General features: G+C 46.1%; 1 protein-coding gene across 1 annotated transcript; it reads right to left on the bottom strand.

Annotated features, from left to right (window-relative positions):
• Positions 1-2,826: 2,826 nt before the first annotated feature.
• On the bottom strand, positions 2,827-11,376 carry LOC309332417 (trypsin I-P38-like). Its single transcript, XM_081845615.1, has 5 exons — positions 11,276-11,376; positions 9,611-9,776; positions 7,576-7,829; positions 5,174-5,310; positions 2,827-3,115 (listed from the first exon to the last, which is right to left on the bottom strand). Exons 1-5 carry the CDS (start codon positions 11,313-11,315, stop codon positions 2,966-2,968), a joined length of 747 nt encoding a protein of 248 aa, XP_081701741.1. The 5' UTR covers positions 11,316-11,376; the 3' UTR covers positions 2,827-2,965.
• Positions 11,377-21,213: the final 9,837 nt, after the last annotated feature.

Genomic DNA, 21,213 nt, shown 5'->3' with positions numbered 1-21,213 from the left:
GATTCGATACATGATATCCAATCACAGAACAATTCAGGATTTGGGCCTCTGCCATTGGCCCTTAAACTCTGAGTCTTGATTCGCAGCTTGGAAGTTTAGACAGCCAATCACGTTGGGAGTGGGAGTGGCCGAGGCCTTCAGAAATGTATATAAGCAGTTGCTTTGCCCCTGTTATCCAGTTATGTAGTTCAATAAAGGTTCTTGCTGCTATCACTGTGTCTTGCCTCACGGAAACCCACCTACACTTCAGTGTGTGAGCAGGGTTTGCACTTTCTTTTGGTAACAAGGCGCAGGGCCACTTGATGTTGCTGCCTCCTCCTTTGCCCGGCCGGGCTATCTCTTTCTTCCAGGAGACACAAGGAACCCCCATCCCAGGCAGAGGCGACTGAAGCTCACACAATCTGGAGGCAGGGGACTTGATCAACTGAGAAACAAGTTGGGCAGGCCTATGGCCTGGTCAGGTCGGGTCGTCCTCTTATATACCTGCTGGGATTGACAAGGCATCTGACCCTCACCTTAATCTCATAGCTCTCCTGTAGCTGCCTCTGATTGGTTATCATTTAACTCTCACGGGAAATAATTAGCATCACATGTCATGTGCATGAAATTTGCCGAACCAATTAACCATCTAGAAGGATTACTGTTAATAGCACCAGTTTTCCTATACTGTAACTTGATATTGCTGAATATGGGCAGGCCTATGGCCTGGGCAGGCCGGGTCGTCCTCTTATATACCTGCTTGGTATGATGTGTGGTGCTAATTATTTCCTGTGAGGGTCAGATGCCTTGTGATCAAGACCCCACCAACCTCCAGTTCGTGTGGCATGAGGGCCAGAACAAAATGGCAGTTTCACCTGGCAGTATATCACAGGTGAAACCACCACTGCTCCCGAGTCCCTCTTCCACCAGGGTGAAGCTTCCATCGCGGTCTGGCCCTCGTACCAGTCCTGGGCATTGGATTGATACATTACCCAGGCCTAAACATCAGCCTCACACACACACCCATCTCACACACACGCTGGCATCTCTTCCTGCCACATGTTTCTTTATGGCATGAATGGTGATGCTACGCTCATGTGCTCAGTCACCTGGTTGACTGCTGTAAAAACAGGATTCAAGCATTTGTGGGCTATTGGCCTCACCCAACTTCTTTTGTTTCTCTTTTTGAGATTTGCGAACTACTGAAAGAAATTTCAGCAAAACCAGATTGCCATTCAAATGCGTATTATTATCCCCCCCTGAACGGTTCCCTCCCCAGGCGACTCAGCTTCTAGCCCCCCCCTTTGAGTGGTTTCTCTTTTATTTCCACTCCTTTCCCCACAACACATCCTGTTCTCCAATCTGCACTTCATTGCATTAGCTGCCTGAAGAGCCCCAAGGATGTTGTTGTGCCTGGAGTTGGGCAAATGTCTGCTGAGAGGTTCCTTTCCGTCAATAAGCTTCCATTTGCTGCTCACTTTACTGTTCCCGTCAGGTAAGCAACTTCTTATTACCACCATCTCTAAACTCCGTGGTCTTTAAACTATTCTAACCTGGGATACATTTTTAACCCCAAAATTCACTATTATTTTTTGCTTATATCAATAGTTTTTAATGGTACGGTCAAACTATTATTTACTGTCAAACTATTATTTATTAGTATTGGCTAATCTTGATTATCTGGGGTTAATCAGGTCGACACATACTCTTTTTGAAGTTGCAACGTCTCCCTTTAATTGTAAGCCATCTAATTCAGCTCTTAATTTCTTTTACCTGCATTCCTTTCTTTTTCTTATAAGGCAGCGCTGTGGACCAGTCTGCAGATATGATTGTCAGGGGAAATGAGCGAGTCATCCTGAAATGCTCCCAACCGAAAACCCGCTTTAGCTACATGTACTGGTATAAGCAAGAAAGGAGGAAAGATGCACGGCTCCAGCTACTGATTTATTCGAGAGAAGGTGCTGGAGACAGGTTTCCTATTGAGAAGGAATTTCAAGACTTCTTTGAGAGCCCTGGAATGCGAGATTTCAGCTTGAATCTGATCTTGAAAGAAGCAAAGCCGAGAGACACGGGCACCTACTTCTGCGCTAAGCAAGATCTCACAGTGAAGCGGCTGCACAGGAAACCAGTCACAAACCCCTTCACCGGGGAATGTACATGATAATTGTTGCTGCACAGATATGACCCAAGATATTTTGGTGCCATCCATGTTCTACTAATTAACATGAGACATAACTGACTGGGAAGTTCTTCTGGATCAGTCTCTCTCTCTCTCTCTCTCTCTCTCTCTCTCTCACACACACACACACACACACACACACACAGAGGAACTGTGTGAAAATCATGCAAAGCATTCAATGCAATATATGTATGTGAAAGGGGTTGACTCCTTAAGGTCTTTTCTGCAAATGGAAGGGCTCCTTCTGTTCGCAGAAGGGACTGAGATGCAGTGGAGGCTTCCACTGGAGAAGCAGAGGTAAAAGTTTAAATAAATAAAGCCTGGCAGAAGGCTTGTGCTTCTCTCCAGTGGCAAAGGTACAGTCATACCTCATGTTACATTTGCTTCATGTTACGTTCTTTCAGGTTACATCCCGCGGCGACCTGGAAGTACCAGAAAGGGTTACTTCCGGGTTTCACCGTTTGCGCATGCGCAGAAGTGCAAAATGACGTCACACGCATGCGCAGAACTGGCGAATCGCAACCTGCACGTGCGCAGACGCTCCGCTGCAGGTTGTGCTCTTTTCATGTTGCGAACAGGCCTCCAGAACAGATCCCATTCGCAACCAGAGGTACCACTGTATTTATTTCAGGTGAATGAGAGCGCAAAGTGACAATTCCAAGATCTCCTTTGCATTAGAGAACTTCACCACTGTTTTATTTTTATTTTTTTTGAGTATTGAATCCATACATTTCGATTCACTGGGATGTCCTCTCAGTGCATGCAAAGAGAGGAGAGTGAATCTTCTCAAAATACGTTGGATTTTGATCAGTTGGATCTCATAGTGCTCTCAATCCAAGAGACGTAGTTGCAAACTTTGGTGTAGACTCCAGGGTAGCCTTTCTGAGCACATCCAATGCCCCAGGAAACAATCCCCTGGAGCTGCCCGTTGCAGACCACGGGACCACCAGAGTCTCCCTATGAAAGAACACAAGGAAAGTTTATTTAGTAAGCGGTACAAGTGAGAGACGGAATATGACGTGTGTTACTCCAATACCTTGCAAAAGTTCGTAGAATGTGCTCCTGCCAAACTATACACTAACTGTCATTGAGATCCTTTTTGTCTAATTCCTGCCACACAGGCATCAGTCTCTTGGACAGTACCACCGAAGCCTGATAACTGTGGAGTCGGAGTGGGATTTCTGAGGGAAACTGCTCAGCACCTCCCAAAATGATAATTCCAAGGATTATGGGGAGGCAGGGGAGCTACGGCAGTTAAAGCAACTCAAAACCTAGTAAGGTTTGTCCTGTCGATGCAAGCCCTACACAAGAGCTTCTGTTTGTGCAATGGGGCTTTCCCATCCTCTCCTCCCTGCACCCACCCCAAATGGAGTTGGGGAGGGGTTGGGAAAGCCCCCAGAACAGGGGCAGAGAGGGAATGCTTGAATGCTTGCACTGACAAGCTATTCACCATAAGGCAAAGTGGTCTGTTCGCTTTTTGAGTTCCCTCTCCCACCCAACATTCAAGCGGTGTATAAATGTTGTTAAATAAATAAACAGGGTGGCATTTTCTTCCAACCAATAAGTTGAAACAGCCATGATTTCTGTTAAGTTGTGGGTGAACCTAGAGACCGATAGGGGAGAGACATGTTTTGTTGAGTCTGGGGAAGATGAAGGTGTCTGACTGTGCTGATCTATGGCCTTTTAAATTGAGTGTGGGGGTTATTGTTTTTGTTAAGTTGTGGGTGAACATATCCGACGACACAGCGATTCTTCAAACAGCTCTTGTTTATTCACAGGCCAGAACAGAACTGAACTGAAGGGTTCAGTCAGACTGCTTATATAGAGCTCCAGTACAACGTAACTGTAACAATTTTCTAAAACTATCCAATCACTGAACGACACTTTTGATCCCTTATTTGCATATGTGGACCTGAACTATCTACAGTATCCCCCTGCTGGTCCAGGATGAGAACTTCACTACATAACAATTACCAAGGCCTTTCATCCCACTGTAATTTTTTACAGGATTTCAAAGCACCAGAATTGCCAAATAAACAGCAGGCCCCCCAAAACTAATACTGACCTCATAGGGTCTTTCTACAATTATAATGAAGAGCAGAAAGTAGACTTAAACTTAGTCTGCTCAACTGTTGAGTTGTCTTTTTGCAAACAGACCAATAACTCAAGCATTAATCCCGGCTGAACAAGAGGAGGGATTAACGCTAAAGCAAATCTCAAAACTATCTTCAGGTACTAGTAATGCAAGTATAAAAGACTCTTCCTCCCAGTTCTCTGGGACAAATAAGGAGAACCCACCAGCCATCAGGTGATTTGCACTATTAACAGAGGAAGTTGTATGTATAAAATCTTTTTGGGGCTGATTGTAATAAAATTCTCACCATCCTGGTAGAAATTTGCGAAACCTTGGGGGGGGGGGGGATCTGATAAAAGAGTTTGTGGGGCCTGAAAATAACACCAATATCCCCTCCCATACACATTTTGCCTAATATACAGTACACATTTTTTGCAAAGCAATTTCTCCAAATATAGTGCTTTTTAATTTTCACTAATGTACACATTTTAAAAAATGCACACTTTCCCCTCGTATACACATTTTTATATGCATTCCTTGGCTGCAGAAATACAATGCAAATTTGGAGAAGTGCAAATTTTGATGGACGGCTGTGGTAGGTACTCATTTAAATGCAAACTGAATTGGGTTTCTCCCCATCCCTAAACCTCCATGGTAGCAACAGGCAACTGGAGGCTGGGGGGGGGGTTACTCTGCCTAACGGGGAAATTCCTCCTGTCACTCTGAACTGCCTGATCCCAAAGAAATCCTCCCTCCCTTGCTATTATCCCGTTAGACCTTGCTTAGCAGACATCATAATAATAATTTTATTATTTCTACCACACCCATCTGGCAGGGTTGCCCTTCATGAATCACTGACTACCAACTGAACATCTGTATCATCTGCCAAGAGGCCTCTATGCCACGACACTGAAGTACCTATAGAAAGAGAGAAGATTTACCTGGCAGGAGTCTTTGCCGCCCTCCAGAAATCCCACACACATCATGTTTTGCGTGATTTGCCCTGGATAAGCATTTGTGCACTGGCTAGAGGAAAGCACGGGGGCATTCAGGCACTGCAGGAGGTCAGGGTAGCTGGCTGCAGGAAGCATAGGAGAAAAGAAAATAGGAATGTTGTATTCATTATTATGATAGAGGGACGCGGGTGGCGCTGTGGGTTAAACCACAGAGCCTAGGGCTTGCTGATCAGAAGGTCGGCGGTTCGAATCCCCGCGACAGGGTGAGCTCCCGTTGCTTGGTCCCTGCTGCTGCCAACCTAGCAGTTTGAAAGCACGTCAAAGTGCAAGTAGATAAATAGGTACCGCTCTGGTTGGAAGGTAAACGGTGTTTCCGTGCGCTGCTCTGGTTCGCCAGAAGTGGCTTAGTCATGCTGGCCATGTGACCTGTACACCAGATCCCTCGGCCAATAAAGTGAGATGAGCGCCACAACCCCAGAGTCGGTCACGACTGGACCTAATGGTCAGGGGTCCCTTTACCTTTTATTCATTATTATGATTTACGTGGAAAGTATAGCATTGGAAGAAGCAAAGATCACCAGTGTTGAAGCAATGATTCTTCAACATCAACTTTGTTGGACTGGTCATGTTGTGTGGATGCCTGATTGTCGTCTTCCAAAGCAACTACTCAACTCTGAACTTTAAAATGGTAAGCGTAATGTTGGTGGTCAACAAAAGAGGTTTAAAGATTGTCTCAAGGCAAATCTAAAAAAAAAAAGTAGTATAAACAATGACAACCGGTAAACACTGGCCTGGGAGCGCTCCAATTGGAGAATAGCCTTTACCAAAGGTGTCATGGGCTTTGAAGATGCTCAAACTCAGGACGAAAGGGAGAAATGTGCTAAGAGGAAGGCATGTTTGGCAAACCCTCACTGTGACCAACACCCACCCGGAGACCTATGTTCCCACTGTGGAAGGACATGTGGATCCACAATTGCCCTCTACAGTCACTTACAAACCCACTGTTAAAACCATGTTTATGGAAGACAATCTTACTCGACTATGAGTGATCACCAAAGAATATGTTGAGCATGGTTTCGACTTGGAAAGGCAGCATACAAATAAAATGATTTTGAAAACGGGGAAAACATCCTTTCATGACCCCCCCCCCCGTAACTATAGATGATAGATAGTATTTGGGGCACGGGGCTAGGGGTGATTTGGGGAAGTGAAGCAATGAGGAGGGATTCTCCTGGTCCACATCCTGCTAAAGGAGACTGCCCTCGTGATAAGAGGACATGGTCAGTGTTGAAATAAGATTCAGCTGCCAGTCAGCCTGGCTTATACACATGGAATAGAGTGGAGAGCAGGGTGAGCCAGGGGTGTGGAGCCAGGGGGGCGGGCTCTGGTGCAATGGCCCTGGGTGCACTTTTTCTGGGAGGGCAGCATGGAGAGGACACAACAGGCATGCACCCTTTGATCCCAGCCTCACAGAGTGAGGGCAAGGCTGGGATCGAAGGGCGCATAGCTGCTGTGTCCTCATGCTGCTATCACATCAGCATTGAGGGGTGGGCTGCCATGCCCCGCCCCAGGCGCACCCACCCACCCACCCACCCACCCCAGGCTCCATGAAGACACACTCTGCTACTGGGGTGAGCAACCTGCCTGTCTCATTCTGCAAAAGTACTTGGACCAGCCCTGCATGGGCATAGCCAACGGGGAGCAAGGGGGCAGCTGCCCACCCGTGAAAGTTAATCAATAAAAATACTTAAATAACTGGGGTTCTTCCCTCCCTAACATAAATCCTGGTTGTTGCTGTTGTTCAGTCGTTTAGTCGTGTCCAACTCTTCGTGACCCCCTGGACCAGAGCACACCAGGCACTCCTGTCTTCCACTGCCTCCCGCAGTTTGGTCAAACTCATGTTTGTATCTTAGAGAACACTGTCCCACCATCTCGTCCTCTGTCGTCCCCTTCTCCTTGTGCCCTCCATCTTTCCCAACACCAGGGTCTTTCCCAGGGAGTCTTCTCTTCTCATGAGGTGGCCAAAGTATTGGAGCCTCAGCTTCACAATCTGTCCTTCTAGTGAGCACTCTGGGCTGATTTCCTTCAGAATGGAGAGGTTTGATCTTCTTGCAGTCCATGGGACTCTCAAGAGTCTCCTCCAGCACCAGAATTCAATCCTGGTTATGCCCATGCAATCTGGGTATTGCTTTTAAAGAGTAAGTTACAATAGCAATCTTAGTCTTAGCTTTAAAAGCAACTAGATCTTTTTTAAGGCAACAGAAGGAGATGGAAGAACATGGTTGGGTGGCTGACATGTTGCTCTCTACCCCACCCCCACCCCCTGTTTGTACTCAGCATTCTTGCCCTTGCCCCTGCATCACACAAGAACACAAAGGAGCACTCACTGCCACTGCTGCGGGTGTTGCCCCAGCCGGAAATGAGGCACTGTGTCCCCGTGGTCACACAGCTGGTGGGCAGGCTGACCGATCTGACCCGGGCGTTGACGGTTGCCTGGGTGGACAGCTTGATGAGCATGATGTCATTGTCCAGTGTGTTGCCGTTGTATCTCGGGTGGCGGATGACTTTGGCTGAATTAATGTATTGCTCACTGCCATCGTTTAAGGTCAAGCTGTGTTCCCCAAGTCTCACCTGGATACGTCTGGTTTCAGACAAAGAAGAGGACCTTGATCATCCACATTCCTGTTTCAACACCCCACAGAACCCCAGAACCACCGACATTGCTCCTTTTCTTGGGAGCACACCATTCTCCAAAGTGACTTGAATCCTGACAAATGTGGGATTGGTTGCAAGTTAGCTTCTAGTCCCAAACTACTCAGGCCATCTGGTCCATCTAGCTCAGAATGGTCTACACCAGGCTTTTCCAAACATGGGTCTCCAGCTGTTTTGGGGCTACAGCTCCCATCATCCCTAGCTAGCAGGACCAGTGGTCAGGGATGATGGGAATTGTAGTCCAAAAGCAGCTGGAGTCCCAAGTTTGGGGAAACCCTGGTCTATACTGACTAGCAATGGTGCTCCAAGTTTGAGGCAGGAACTCTTTCCCCTAATTCTACCTGGAGATGCCAAGAGTTGAACCTGGAAACTTCTGCACACAAAACGGATGCTCTTCTACTGAGCTATGTGGTTCCTGCTTCAGTGCAGGCTGAGTTGTTGGCATCTGTCTGTCTCGAGAGACAATGCAGTGTGTGCCTCTGGGGGTGAAACCACTGTGTTAGCAGCACCAGACTGCAATCCTGGGCAGTGTATATGGAGGTCCTGGGCTGCCCACTTCTTAGTCTCTCTGATGTGGTCCAAAGGAAAGCAGAAGAATACATTTGGCACCAGCTTGGCAGCAGACGGGCTGCCAACTTGTATAAAATATTGGGGAGGAGCAGGTAAGCCCCTCCTCATATAACTGATCACAAGACGAGGTGCATGTACATCATTTGAATGGCAATGCCCATCAACTTAGGGTGGGGCTGTCAAACATTTTATTGGGGGGCCAAATACACCTTGGCCCCTAGGAGTTGCCAGAAGGAAGCGTACAAGGCACCATCTAACTGGCGCAGGGACTCCACTCTGGATTTGTGTAGGTTTACTCCTCAGCCCTTTCTTCTCCTGAAGCCACCCCAGAAGTGAGCAGAGGTTTAGGATCAGAGGTTTCCTTCTCCTAGATGGGCTACCTTCTTAGGTTGATGAGCCCCATCTGCCCCTCACTTCCCTCTATAACACATGCAGAAGCAGCCGCCTTGACCACTGGACCCGCTATTGGCCTCGTCTGCTCAATCCACCAGAGCTTGTCTTCACATGCAGGGAGGTCCATAGCTCACTGAGGGTTTGAAACCCAGTGGCTACCCTCACCTGGTTTAGCTGGCCAGCTGATGCTGTTCCCAGGGTGTGGCTGCTGCCACATGCTGACAACTTCTAGGGGCCACAGCTGAGAGCTGAGTGCAGGGTGGGAACCAAAGGTAGACTAACTACCCCAGAAGAAGCAAAATGTGTCCCCCATCAGAGGTACTACCCCTCCTCCAACATCCCATGCAACCTCATACAGGTTGAATGTTCCAGTGGTTGGTTATTATTATATCCAGTGTCGACTGCAGGGGGCAGTGTCTACTACTGCTCACAAAAGGAATACCAAAATAAATACAGTGGTACCTTGGGTTATGAACTTAATTCGTCCCAGAGGTCATTCTTAACCTGAAACAGTTCTTAACCTGAGGCGTGCTTTCGCTAATGGGGCCTCCTGCTGCCACTGTGCCACTGGCGCGCAATTTCCATTCTTATCCTGGGGCAAAGTTCTTAACCTGGAGCAACCACTTCCTGGTTAGCAGAGTTTGTAACCTGAAGCATCTGTAACCCGAGGTACCACTGTAAATAAAAAATCAGAGCAATACTGCTGAAAAGAGCAGCATGACAAGTTTGTTTGTTTTTTAAACTTACGACTTATAGCAGTGAGCAGCCGAAACAACCCACTGGTTGTTGATGAGCGAACCACCACAGAAGTGGTATCCGGAATTCAGGGAAACTTGATAGGGGACAGAATGCGACTGGCAGGTGTAGCCTCCCACGATTTTATCATCATCATCATCATTGATGGGGAAGGCAACTGGGGAAAGAATGAAGAACATCAAATTCTGTATTTGGGGTCCTGGGAGACACACCAGCCTACAGATCGGGCTTCATGAGGTCTGTGTTCCATGGCTCTACTCTGCAAATGATCAAGCATAGCAGAAACTCAACCCGCTGTCCGTCTTGTCTACAATTAATTAAAAAACCCTGCCATGCCATAATTCTGTCCTTCCATTTAGCAAGGCAAGGTTCTTGTTGTCCGTAATCTCCATGTAGGTGAAGAGTTGTCTAATTGCACAGTGTACTAGGAAACATCTGGTGAAAGGGAAAGCAAGAGAATTCAAAATTTCTATATCTCCCAGATGTTTTCCTAGCCTGGTCAAGTCCTGTTTCTTATGTACTTGCGGACTAAGCAAAGAGTCACCAGTGTCTCCGATTGGAAGGTTGGCCACTTTGCCCATCCACTCCTCCTTCAAGAATCTGTCTTTAAAATAATGTATGGTTACCAGATTTTTTCCAATGAATCCAGGGACACTTTTTTTTGAAGCTGAGTAGCAACAGGGAATCAGTAGTGGGGATGGTGAGGCAAAAGACCCTGGGCCCAAGCACACATGCATATTGTATAAAGGTGCAAAGCCCTTCTTTCGCACCCTGTGAAACATAAATTTGCAGAGTTTTTGGAAAACTGGGCAAGAGCGTGCCGCCTGCCCGCAACTCCCCAGCCTCCCCCGATCTGTCAAAATAGGGGGAAGGGGACAGGAGATCGGGGAAGGCTTGGGAGTCATGGGTGGGTGCCATAGCCCAGGAGGGGCGCAAGGGGCACGGTTTCTCTGCCGGGCAAGGTGCAAAGCCCTTCTTTCGCACCCTGTGAAACATAAATGCGCAGAGTTTTTTAAAAACTAGGCAACTGCGTGCCACCTGCCCGTGACTCCCAAACCTCCCTCAATCTCCTGCCCTCTTCCCCCTTTGTTTTGACTGAAGGGCTTTGCACCTTGCCTGACCCTTCCTGGGCAAACGCCGCCCACCCGCGACTCCCGAGCCTCCCCTGATCTGCCAAAACAAAGGTGGAAGGGGGCAGGAAATCTGTACCGCTGGACGTCCCCGGTTCTCCTTCCGCAGTGGCAGCGGCAGTGAGCAGCTCCTGAAGCCAGCCAGAGCCAACTGTGCTACCAGGGTGGCTCCGGGCTGCTGAGGCTGCCACTGCCATGTTTCCCGGGAGAGATTTGCAAATCTGGGGACATTCCGGGGACGGAATTTGTCCAGGGACAGATTTGCAAATCTGAGGACTCTTCCCCAGAAACCGGGGACGACTGGTAACCCTAAAATAATGGGCCTTGTGTTTTTGTCTCCATTTGCATTTGGCTGAAGCTGGTCAGGACTGGAAGGCAGCGACAGACATCGCAGAGGCACAGCTTCCCTTCGGGTGTGACCCCTACTTGTCAAAGAGGTAAACAGGCCCAGGAGTGTTCAAAGTGGCAAGAAGAGCCATCTCCCCTTGTTACCCAGACAGGAACCATGAGAAACCCTGACACTTACCAGCCACTCCCAAGAAGGCTATGAACAAAACAAATTTCATGGTGATTTCTTCCAAGTGGGAAAGCCAAGAGGAAGCATTGTATATTTATATCCTGGGGTTATCTCCACCCCAAGGACTTTATCCAATGGAAAAGTACACAATGGAAAATCTAGAAAATCCATACTTGGGTTTGCATTAACAACAGGTGGTGAGGAAAAAGAGAATCAATCATACATTACTGGGATAGTCCCAGATTTACAGAAGCCATCTCAGTTTCTGATTTGATCCCAGAATGCCCCACTTTTCCTTAAGATGTCCCTACTTTCATCAGAGAAATGTTGGATGGTATGTAATCATAAATTCACAAAATATAGATGGTAACCTTCCTTAATCTTAACTCCTATTTGAGAGTCCAAATATTTTAAATTCCTCCCCACCAGGTATCTGTAATATGTAATAGTGTGGGATTGAGATTTGATATTAATTTTATATTGGCCTTAGGAAATTTCCTTCAGAAATATGTTTGAAGTTGTGCTCTGAATAAAGAGGCATTTGTCCAGAGCATTGCTCTGGAATTTTGCTCCAGATTGCAAACTGTATTTCTTCGAATCCTGCTATGCTTCTCCTATGAAGCCCTTGGTTGACTCAGTCCTCTGGTTTTCGGATCCCAACCTCAGGCCAAGAACAGTGGTACCTCGGGTTACAGACGCTTCAGGTTACAGACTCCACTAACCCAGAAATTGTACCTCTGGTTAAGAACTTTGCTTCAGGATGAGAACAGAAATTGTGTGGCAGCGGCAGCGGCAGCGGCAGTGGGAGGCCCCATTAGCTAAAGAGGTACCTCAGGTTAAGAACAGTTTCAGGTTAAGAAGAGACCTCCAGAATGAATTAAGTTCTTAACCTGAGGTACCATTGTACTTGCCAATGTCATTTGCTCACATTCACTCCCCTTGTTTGTCCCATTCGTCTGTTTTCTTACCACCCTCGTCATTTACATGTTCCTAGGGGCAGAAATACGTCTTCTCTCTCCCGACTATGTCTTTCTCTTTTTCTAAGCAAGATGAGCAGCAGGGATGACAAAAGACAGTGCCTTGCTGAGGCTTTGGGGAAGAAAGAAAGATGGAAGACAACAAAGGGGAGCGTTTTTACTGCTCCCTCACCGTGTGCAACCAGAAATATGGAGAACTGGAGCCAGAGATACTGGGTACAGCTGACTCACTGAATTTTTCTTTAAGTGAAAGGAGAACTGCAATGAGAAACAGGTGTATTTTATTCATTACCATTCTTCTAAGCAGTTTTGCGCAGTGTTCCTGGTTTTCCTCATTTTTTGAAGTTGCTCAGGTGTGTGGGCTAGTGACCGCCTAAGCAAGACCACTCAGTGTGCTTCAAGATAGAGTCACGATATGAGTGAAGGTCTCTCCTATGAACCCCTGCTCTATACTAGAATACAGAGCTCAGCATGTACTGCCAATCTCAGATCAGAGAAGCAAGAGGGTTAACATTTTTCTCTGGTCTACAGTTTCTGCTTCTGTCTGACTTTGAGATCATGCCAATGTCTATTGCCCAAGTTGTACTCTGAATGAATTATATGTTTTGTTCCAAAAGATTTATTACTAAAAATTGCATTTGTTTTATTTGGGGATGGTATCAATGACAAACCTAGGCAGCATCTTAAAAAGCAGAGACATCACCTTGCTAACAAAGGTCTGTATAGATAAAGCTATGGTATTCCCAGTAGTGATGTATGGAAGTGAGAGCTGGACCATAAAGAAGGCTGATCGCCGAAGAATTGATGCTTTTGAATTATGGTGCTGGAGGAGACTCTTGGGAGTCCCATGGACTGCAAGAAGATCAAACCTATCCATTCTGAAGGAAATCAGCCCTGAGTGCTCACTGGAAGGACAGATCCTGAAGCTGAGGCTCCAATACTTTGGCCACCCCATGAGAAGAGAAGACTCCCTGGAAAAGACCCTGATGTTGGGAAAGATGGAAGTTGCAAGGAGATGAAGAAGAGTAGAAGAAGAGTTTGGATTTGATATCCCACTTTATCACTACCCGAAGGAGTCTCAAACCGGCTAACATTCTCCTTTCCCTTCCTCCCCCACAACAAACACTCTGTGAGGTGAGTGGGGCTGAGAGACTTCAGAGAAGTGTGACTAGCCCAAGGTCACCCAGCAGCTGCATGTGGAGGAGCGGGGAATCGAACCCGGTTCACCAGATTATGAGTCTACCGCTCTTAACCACTACACCACACTGGCTCTCTAGAAGGGGACGACAGAGGACGAGATGGTTGGACAGTGTTCTTGAAGCTACCAGCATGAGTCTGACCAAACTGCGGGAGGCAGTGGAAGACAGGAGTGCCTGGCATGCTCTGGTCCATGGGGTCACGAAGAGGTGGACACGACTAAATGACTAAACAACAACATGGTTGTCTAGCAAGTACTCCAAACCTAGGTACAAACACTGAAACCTTGACATATATCTCAGTTCAGTGAAGTCTCTGTTGAGCTTCAATCACAGTAATGCATATATGAGGCTCACGTTCTTACCAGATGAAAAACCCAATTACTTTGGAGTACATTCGTTTCTTGGATCCCAAACGCCTTGGTACCTGGACGTTTTGGCTCCCAAATGCCACAAACCCCGAAGTGAGTGTTTCAGTTTGCAAACATTCTTTGGAACCCGAATGTCCGATGGGGCTTCTGCGCCTTCAATTGGCTTCTTTGGTTTCCAAACATTTAGGAAGTCGAATGGACTTCCGGAATGGATTCCATTCAACTTCCAAGGTACGACTGTACTTGGATTTAACTTAAATTTACTGTAGAGCCAATTTCTCTATCTGTTACACAGAATCCAAAGTGAGAAATAAAACAGTTGTTCCCACAAATCTCTCATTAGCTGGAGGGGGATATGTGCCCCCCCCCAAAAAACCATAAAACAACTTGTATGTGTAAACCATGTGTAGACTCCGAATGCATACAGAAGGGAAAAAATGGAGAATACACCTTGTACTGAAGAACACAGAACAAGGCTCACAGAACAAGATGTGGGGGTGCAAGAGTAAAGTTTTCTTGGAATATGAGCCAAGAAAGGGTTGCAAGTTGAGATGCAGTATGGGTAGCTCAGGAAACATAATAAAAATAGGATTGCTAACTCATTCAGGTGTCAGCTAACATCAGTTTGAGATTATATGCCCCTAGCAGAGAGATGAGCTCCTCTTTCTCTGTAGGTTCCCAGCTGCTTCACCTCATTGGCTGGACAGTCTCAGAATCAGGGCCAATGAGGTGCTCAAGTGAGCCTCTTCTTCAACGGAACTCCACTCCAGCACTGAGGAGGCAACAGATGTCTTCCTCTGCATTTCTCTTGCAACAGACACCATGTGGCGGTCGGTGCTGGGTGTCTCTGTTGGCCTGCAGCTGTTGACAGGTAGGGATCTCTCTCTCACAGGCAGGATGTATCTAAGGGCCTCCATATTTGCAAAAGGCAGGGTGAAAAGAAACCAGTTGAACAGAGTAGTCCTTTCAGGAGAGATCTGCCAAGGTGGTTGGCAATGAGATAGAAAAAATGCATCCTACAAGCAATATGGAAATTGCGACAGGGAAGAGAAATTAGGAGGAGAGAGAATACTGGGAGAGATTTGATAAATGAGAAGGAGAAGCACAAAAAATAAGTTATCTGCCTTGGGAGAAGAGGAGGTTCAGACATAGAAGAGCCTAGTGAAGGCTTGATTCCTAATGGCCAGGGTACCAGGGAAAGGGAGTTCACCACCAATCTGGTCTCTAGGTTCACTCTGTGTCTTACCTGAGGAAGAGAAGCTCAGCAGTGCAAAGTGGAGTGGGAAATTTTGAGGAGGGGGTGCGTAGGAGAACTAGAAAGAAAGGGGTAAGGGAGTGGACTGGGAAGAGCTGGGATTATGGGATGGAACCTTCACCACAACCTTCTTCTGATGAAGTATAAGCAAGTAGTTAGCACAAAAGTTGGATGGAACTAAAGAACGAAGAAGAAAAGAAAAACAACGGGAAAGCAAGGGGGGAAATGTAGACATGCGCGCTCTCTTATTATGGGCCCTTCTTCATTTCTCTGGTGTTTTGCAGGTCTCTGCAGTGGGATCAATGTGATACAGGAGGATCGCTTCCAAATCATCCGGGAAGGGAGCAAAACAATCATAGACTGCAAGCATGATGACTCGTCCTACTTATCTGTTTTTTGGTACCGGCAGAAGAGCAACAGTGTGCAGAAACAGCTGCAACTCATTGGATTTTCTATACATGGAAATGACCCAGAGATGGAGATGACCCAATACAGCATAGACAGACCGGAAGTGACTCGTGCCTCCTTGTCCATCCCTCGGGGACAAGCTGAAGACACAGCAGTGTATTTCTGTGCAGCTAGTAAAGGCACAGCGAGAGTTCTCTGCCTCACAGCTGCACATGAACATCGCAGCTCTGCCCACACTCCCACCTAGGCCACAAGCACACGCAAACTATAACCAGTCACCTTCATGTTCTGAGGAGGGCAGGAAACAGCTGCCACTGCCGTTGCTGATGGCATGTCTGCAATGATCACCCAGTGTTCTCTAACCACAGTTCGCTCAGAACTTCAGTTGTATGTCCCCCAAATTGCGTTTGAGAAGTTGCTTAACGTGCAGAGTGATGACAGAACCTTGTCCCAGACAAGCTGAAGAGGAACAGCCAGCTTAGCTCCCCAGAAGCCTAAAAACAAACAAACAAATTTATACATACATGCATGCATACATACATACATACATGGGACATGGGTGGCGCTGTGGGTTAAACCACAGAGCCTAGGACTTGCCGATCAGAAGGTCGGCTGTTTGAATCCCCGCGACGGGATGAGCTCCCATTGTTCGGTCCCTGCTCCTGCCAACCTAGCAGTTCAAAAGCACGTCAAAGTGCAAGTAGATAAATAGGTACCGCTCCAGCAGGAAGGTAAACGGTGTTTCCGTACGCTGCTCTGGTTCGCCAGAAGTGGCTTAGTCATGCTGGCCACATGACCCGGAAGCTGTACGCTGGCTCCCTCGGCCAGTGAAGCAAGATGAGCGCCGCAAACCCAGAGTCGGTCACGACTGGGCCTAATGATCAGGGGTCCCTTTACCTTTACCATACATACATACATACATACATGCCCCACCCATCTGATTGGGCTTCCCCAGCCACTCTGGGCGGCTTCCAACAAAATATTAAAAATACAATAAAACACCAAACATTAAAAACTTCCCTAAACAGGGCTGACTTCAGATGTCTTCCAAAAGTCAGATAGTTGTATGTTCCGCTCAGTGGCAAGCAGTCAGTGGACTAGGGGGACAGGACTAGTCCCCTAAATGTTCCCACCAGTGCTTTTTTTCTAGAAAAAGAGGTGCCGGTACTCACCATGAAGTTGTTACAGTAAGTGCCACACTTTTTAACAACAAAAAGATGTGCCGCTACTGCGTACCTTTGAGCACCCCCCTGGGGGGGGGGCCACTGGTTCCCAGTAAATTGGAGCCTGAAAGTATTATATATATATTTTTTTATTACATTTTTCTGTTTTACAATTTTAAATACTCATTTAAACATCCTTAAAATTTCAACGACTTCCCCTCTTCTGTTTCCATAGTTCATTTTGCATATCATAAATCCCTGCATATTTTACAAAAACCAAACCATTCAGTATTCCATTATTGCATCCATCAAAACTTATTTAAATTGTTGAATTTATCTTAATGCTGCCATCGTTTTCAAGTGTACACAGTTCCCCCCATGTATTCAATAAACGTTTTCCAATCTTCTGTAAATGTATGTTCTCTTATTCTATGTGCATATTCTGTCAGCTTAAGTTGCCATTCTTCTTTAATTTAGGACCTTAAAGTATTAAATTCCGGTGCCTCCTTCCCAAAGCCCAGAAAGCTTCTGCCCATTTTAGGGAGGGAAGCATGATGTCTCTGATCCTAATTGTTCCCCTACCATCTCTGGGTCAGCTTAAAAAAAAATGCTCTGTGTCCGTGTTTTCAATATATCTTTTTAATGAGGGGTACAATGCATTTTTGTAAACTGCTTTTCGTGTTGTTGTTGTTTTCCTTTTTTAAAAAAACAATCCAGCAGTGTTATAAATTTCATGAAATGCAGGAAATCCATTTAAATGTGTGATTCACCTTTCGAACTTGGCCATTCAAGGTTGTCTTCCATCCTCAAGGGGGAGCAGTTGAGCCTACGCCATATTTCTGCAAGGAGATGGCTGAGAAACAGCAAACGCTCCGAGATGAAGGTCCAAACCGTGTGGTGTGTGGCTGTTTCTCTCTTGGCTGCAGGTGCGTTCGTAGCTGGGAGGAAACGACCAGTCAAGAAACCCTAAAATATTCTGTTGGAATTTAAATGTTCTTACAATTTCCCTCAGGTTGATACAAACCGAAAAAACGAGGAGGGCAAGTTGGAGAATCAAAGCTTCTGGGGCACACAACTCTTGCTGTGGACTTGCTTCATCAACCTGGTGGCATCCATGTATTATTGCTGGATTACAATTCCCTTCAATCCTGGCTAGCATGGCTGATGGCACTTCAGAAAGCTCAGTCAGCAGAGCATGAGACTCTTAATCTCAGGATTGTGAGTTTGAGCCTCACGTTGGGCCAAAGATTCCTGCACTGCAGGGAAATTGGACGAGATGACCCTCATGGTCTCTTCCAAACCTACAATTTTATGATAGGATTTGTAGTCCGAAACAATTGGAGGGCACCAGGTTGAGGAAGACTGTTACAGACGCTAGCAGGAGGTCTTTAATGTTGTGTTTGTTTGTGTGTGTGTGTGTTGTTGTTATGGGTTTCTGTTGTTATTATGGGTTTCTTTGTTGAAAACCACCCTGTGACTCATAGATGAAGGGCAGTACATAAATAATATATAATAATATTATTACAGTGGTACCTCAGGTTACATACGCTTCAGGTTACATACACTTCAGGTTACAGACTCCGCTAACCCAGAAATAGTGCTTCAGGGTTAGAACTTTGCTTCAGAATGAGAACAGAAATCGTATTCTTTAGCTAATGGAGCCTCCTGTTGCTGCCGCGCCACCAGAGCACCATTTCTGTTCTCATCCTGAAGCAAAGTGCTTAACCTGAAGCACTATTTCTGGGTTAGCGGAGTCTGTAACCAGAAGCATATGTAACATGAAGTGTATGTTACCTGAGGTACCACTGTACAGGCAAACCAGCTTCATACTGCCTACCTCCCAGTTCTGTGAGGGATAGAGGAGCTAGCAGTCACAGAGGGTCATCAACCCCCTCCCCAGTCCCCCAGATGCTGGGGTAGGGCGAGTCCCAGGACAGTTAGCGTGGCATACAAATCATGTGACCGCTGTGCATTTGTAGCACAGATATGCGTAGAAATAGAAAAATGAATACGATTATCCGAGCAATTTCTTAGAGTGTATCTTTTTCTCCACCAAGGGCTTGCAGGCAAAGAGATCCACCAGGCGCCAAGTTTGATGGTGAAGGAGGGTGGAATAGCCCAGCTGGAATGCAGTCAAACTTATGGACACGATAACATGTATTGGTACAAGCAACAGCCCCAGGGGATGGGCCTTCAGCTTCTCTATTACTCCATTGAAAATGCTGTGGAGACCAACGAGATCAAGTCGGACAGACTGACGGCTCGTCGGCTGGACAATAAAGTCTTTTGCTTGAACATCTCCTCGGTCGAAGCAAGCGATACAGCCGTGTATTTCTGTGCTAGCAGCAGATACACAGTAGTCAGGAGTTCTTCCTGCAGTGTGCAATAACTGCCTGCCCTGGCTGTGTTTAGCAACGTGACACCTGTTGTCTTTGAGAACTAGGCCTCAGAAGGGGTGGGCTGCTGTTCGAAAGGAGTTTTGCTCTGACTGGGGAATTCCACCCAGCATAATGTGTGCCTGCCACCGTTTCACCCTGACTGATGGGAGAGGAACTGCATTCATCACCGCAGACCCTGGGCCAGGGTCACCTTGATGTTGTTACACTTCCCATCATCTCTGAATAATGACCATGTTGGCTGGGGACTGTAGTCGGATGGAGGGCCACCAATCCCTGCCTTATCATTTAAGAATTACATCACAGGGTCCATTGAGGGCTGCTGAACCCTTGAGTTGCCGGTGATGCATTTCACTCCTTCTGTTTTAAATAAAACAATAAATATCCCAGGCCCTTGGCTAATTAGTTAATCTCTGGTTGGTTGGTTGGTTGGTTGGTTGGTTGGTTGGCAGGCAGGCATCCTTTTGTCTTGGGTGACAATGGAAGAGTATGCCTTCGGGAGGTGAAGTCAAACCATTGGAGAGTTATAGCGCCTGCTGTAGAGACCGATAGGGGAGAGACATGTTTTGTTGCATCTAGGGAAGATGAAGGTGTCTGATTGTGCTGATCTATGGCCTTTTAAATAGGGTGTGGGGGTTATTGTTTTCATTTGTTATTACGGTATGTTTTTTTGTGTTTTTATGTTCCAAGCCGCCCTGTGATCTTCGGATAAAGGGTGGTCTAGAAATTAAATAAGTGCGTAAAATATATTTTATAGGATGATGTTTTGAGGCAACTATTCCTTTTAATCAATTTTTGCTAACCAGGCAAAATGTTTTGAACTAGCACTCCCATCAGCCCCAGCCAGTGCAATTGTTTGGCAAAGGGTGGTTTACAGCTTCATTTAAAAAGAAACCAGAAATTAGTTCCTTTCACAAGGAAAGGGCCCTCCGCACATGCTCTGGAAGCATTCTGAGAAGGCTGCCATAGTTTTCAGAACACAGCCATGGGAGCCTTATTCTGATCTAGCTGGGAGGTGACTTCTAAGGAAAAAAACAGCAAGTAACTAAGATTCACATTGGCATTCAGTTTCTCTCACATATTTAGAGCTATGTAGGTGAAGAAGAGAGGACTCCCTGGAAAAGACCCTGCTGTTGGGAAAGATGGAGGGCACAAGGAGAAGGGGACGACAGAGGATAAGATGGTTGGATAGTGTTCTCGAAGCTACTAGCATGAGTCTGACCTAATTGCGGGAGGCAGTGGAAGACAGGAGTGCCTGGCGTGCTCTGGTCCAGGGGGTCACGAAGAGTCGGACACGACTAAACGACTAAACAACAACAACAAGAAGGTGGAGATACTTTGATACCATCAGATTGCCCAGGGCTTTTTTTAGCCGGAACTCTCTGGAACTCAGTTCCTGCGCCTCTCAAGTGGCGCCATTGCCATTATAAGAGAACAAGGGAGGTGTTCACAGTGAGTTCCAGCACCTCTTTTTTTTAGAAAAACAGCACTGAGATTGCCTAATCCACTCTCTCTTTGTCTACACAGAGTTACATCCCTGCCAGAATATAACAAGTGATACAAACATTTGTGGCTTGTCATGTTATAGAATCTTCCTGGGCAAAAAAAAGAAGTAACATTAAAGAATTTAATCATGGAAAGCATGGACTGGCAGAGATGACCGGCAGAATCCGTGACCAGAGGAGAGAGACAGTGGAAGAAGACTGGAAAAAATTCAAAATCTATCTTAAAAATTGTTGTAAAATTTCGGAATGTTAAGATGTCAAGGGATTGGATATAAAGAATTACAGCTGTAAAAATTGAAATTTAAAAAAAGCTTTAAAGAGAATCAAATATAAAAAGGGATGAAGGATTGCTAAAAAATTTTAAAATAAGGATGCAGGGAAGGGGAGGTTTGGGGAAGTCGTGTTATGTTTGTCTGTTTTTTGTTTATGTTGTAAAATTAATAAAAATTATTTTTTTAAAAAAAAATAATCATGGAAAGCATAATAAAAAGCAGGAACATTGGACAATAAATACAATAAATACAAAAATTCTGTTATTCAGTGTGAGCTGCTTCCAGGGCATAAACAATATTGTGTTGTGAATATCCTCTGGACACAAACAAGCATGCCCTAAACTCTCAGTCCCACCAATTAAAATTGGAGCACATTGATGCGTCAGGTTAAAATGTATGTTGGT

Source organism: Podarcis erhardii (assembly GCF_964252035.2).
Source record: "Podarcis erhardii genome assembly, chromosome: 17".
NCBI lineage: Eukaryota > Metazoa > Chordata > Lepidosauria > Squamata > Lacertidae > Podarcis > Podarcis erhardii.
This window is presented reverse-complemented; position numbering and strand designations above follow the sequence as displayed.

Coding starts and splice junctions, on each gene's coding strand:
- LOC309332417 (XM_081845615.1), bottom strand. CDS start 11,315: ATGAAATTTGTTTTGTTCATAGCCTTCTTGGGAGTGGCTG. Junction 7,830..9,610: donor GCTGCTCACTGCTATAAGTC/GTAAGTTTAAAA, acceptor GTCTGAAACCAG/ACGTATCCAGGTGAGACTTG. Junction 5,311..7,575: donor CAACACCCGCAGCAGTGGCA/GTGAGTGCTCCT, acceptor TGCTTCCTGCAG/CCAGCTACCCTGACCTCCTG.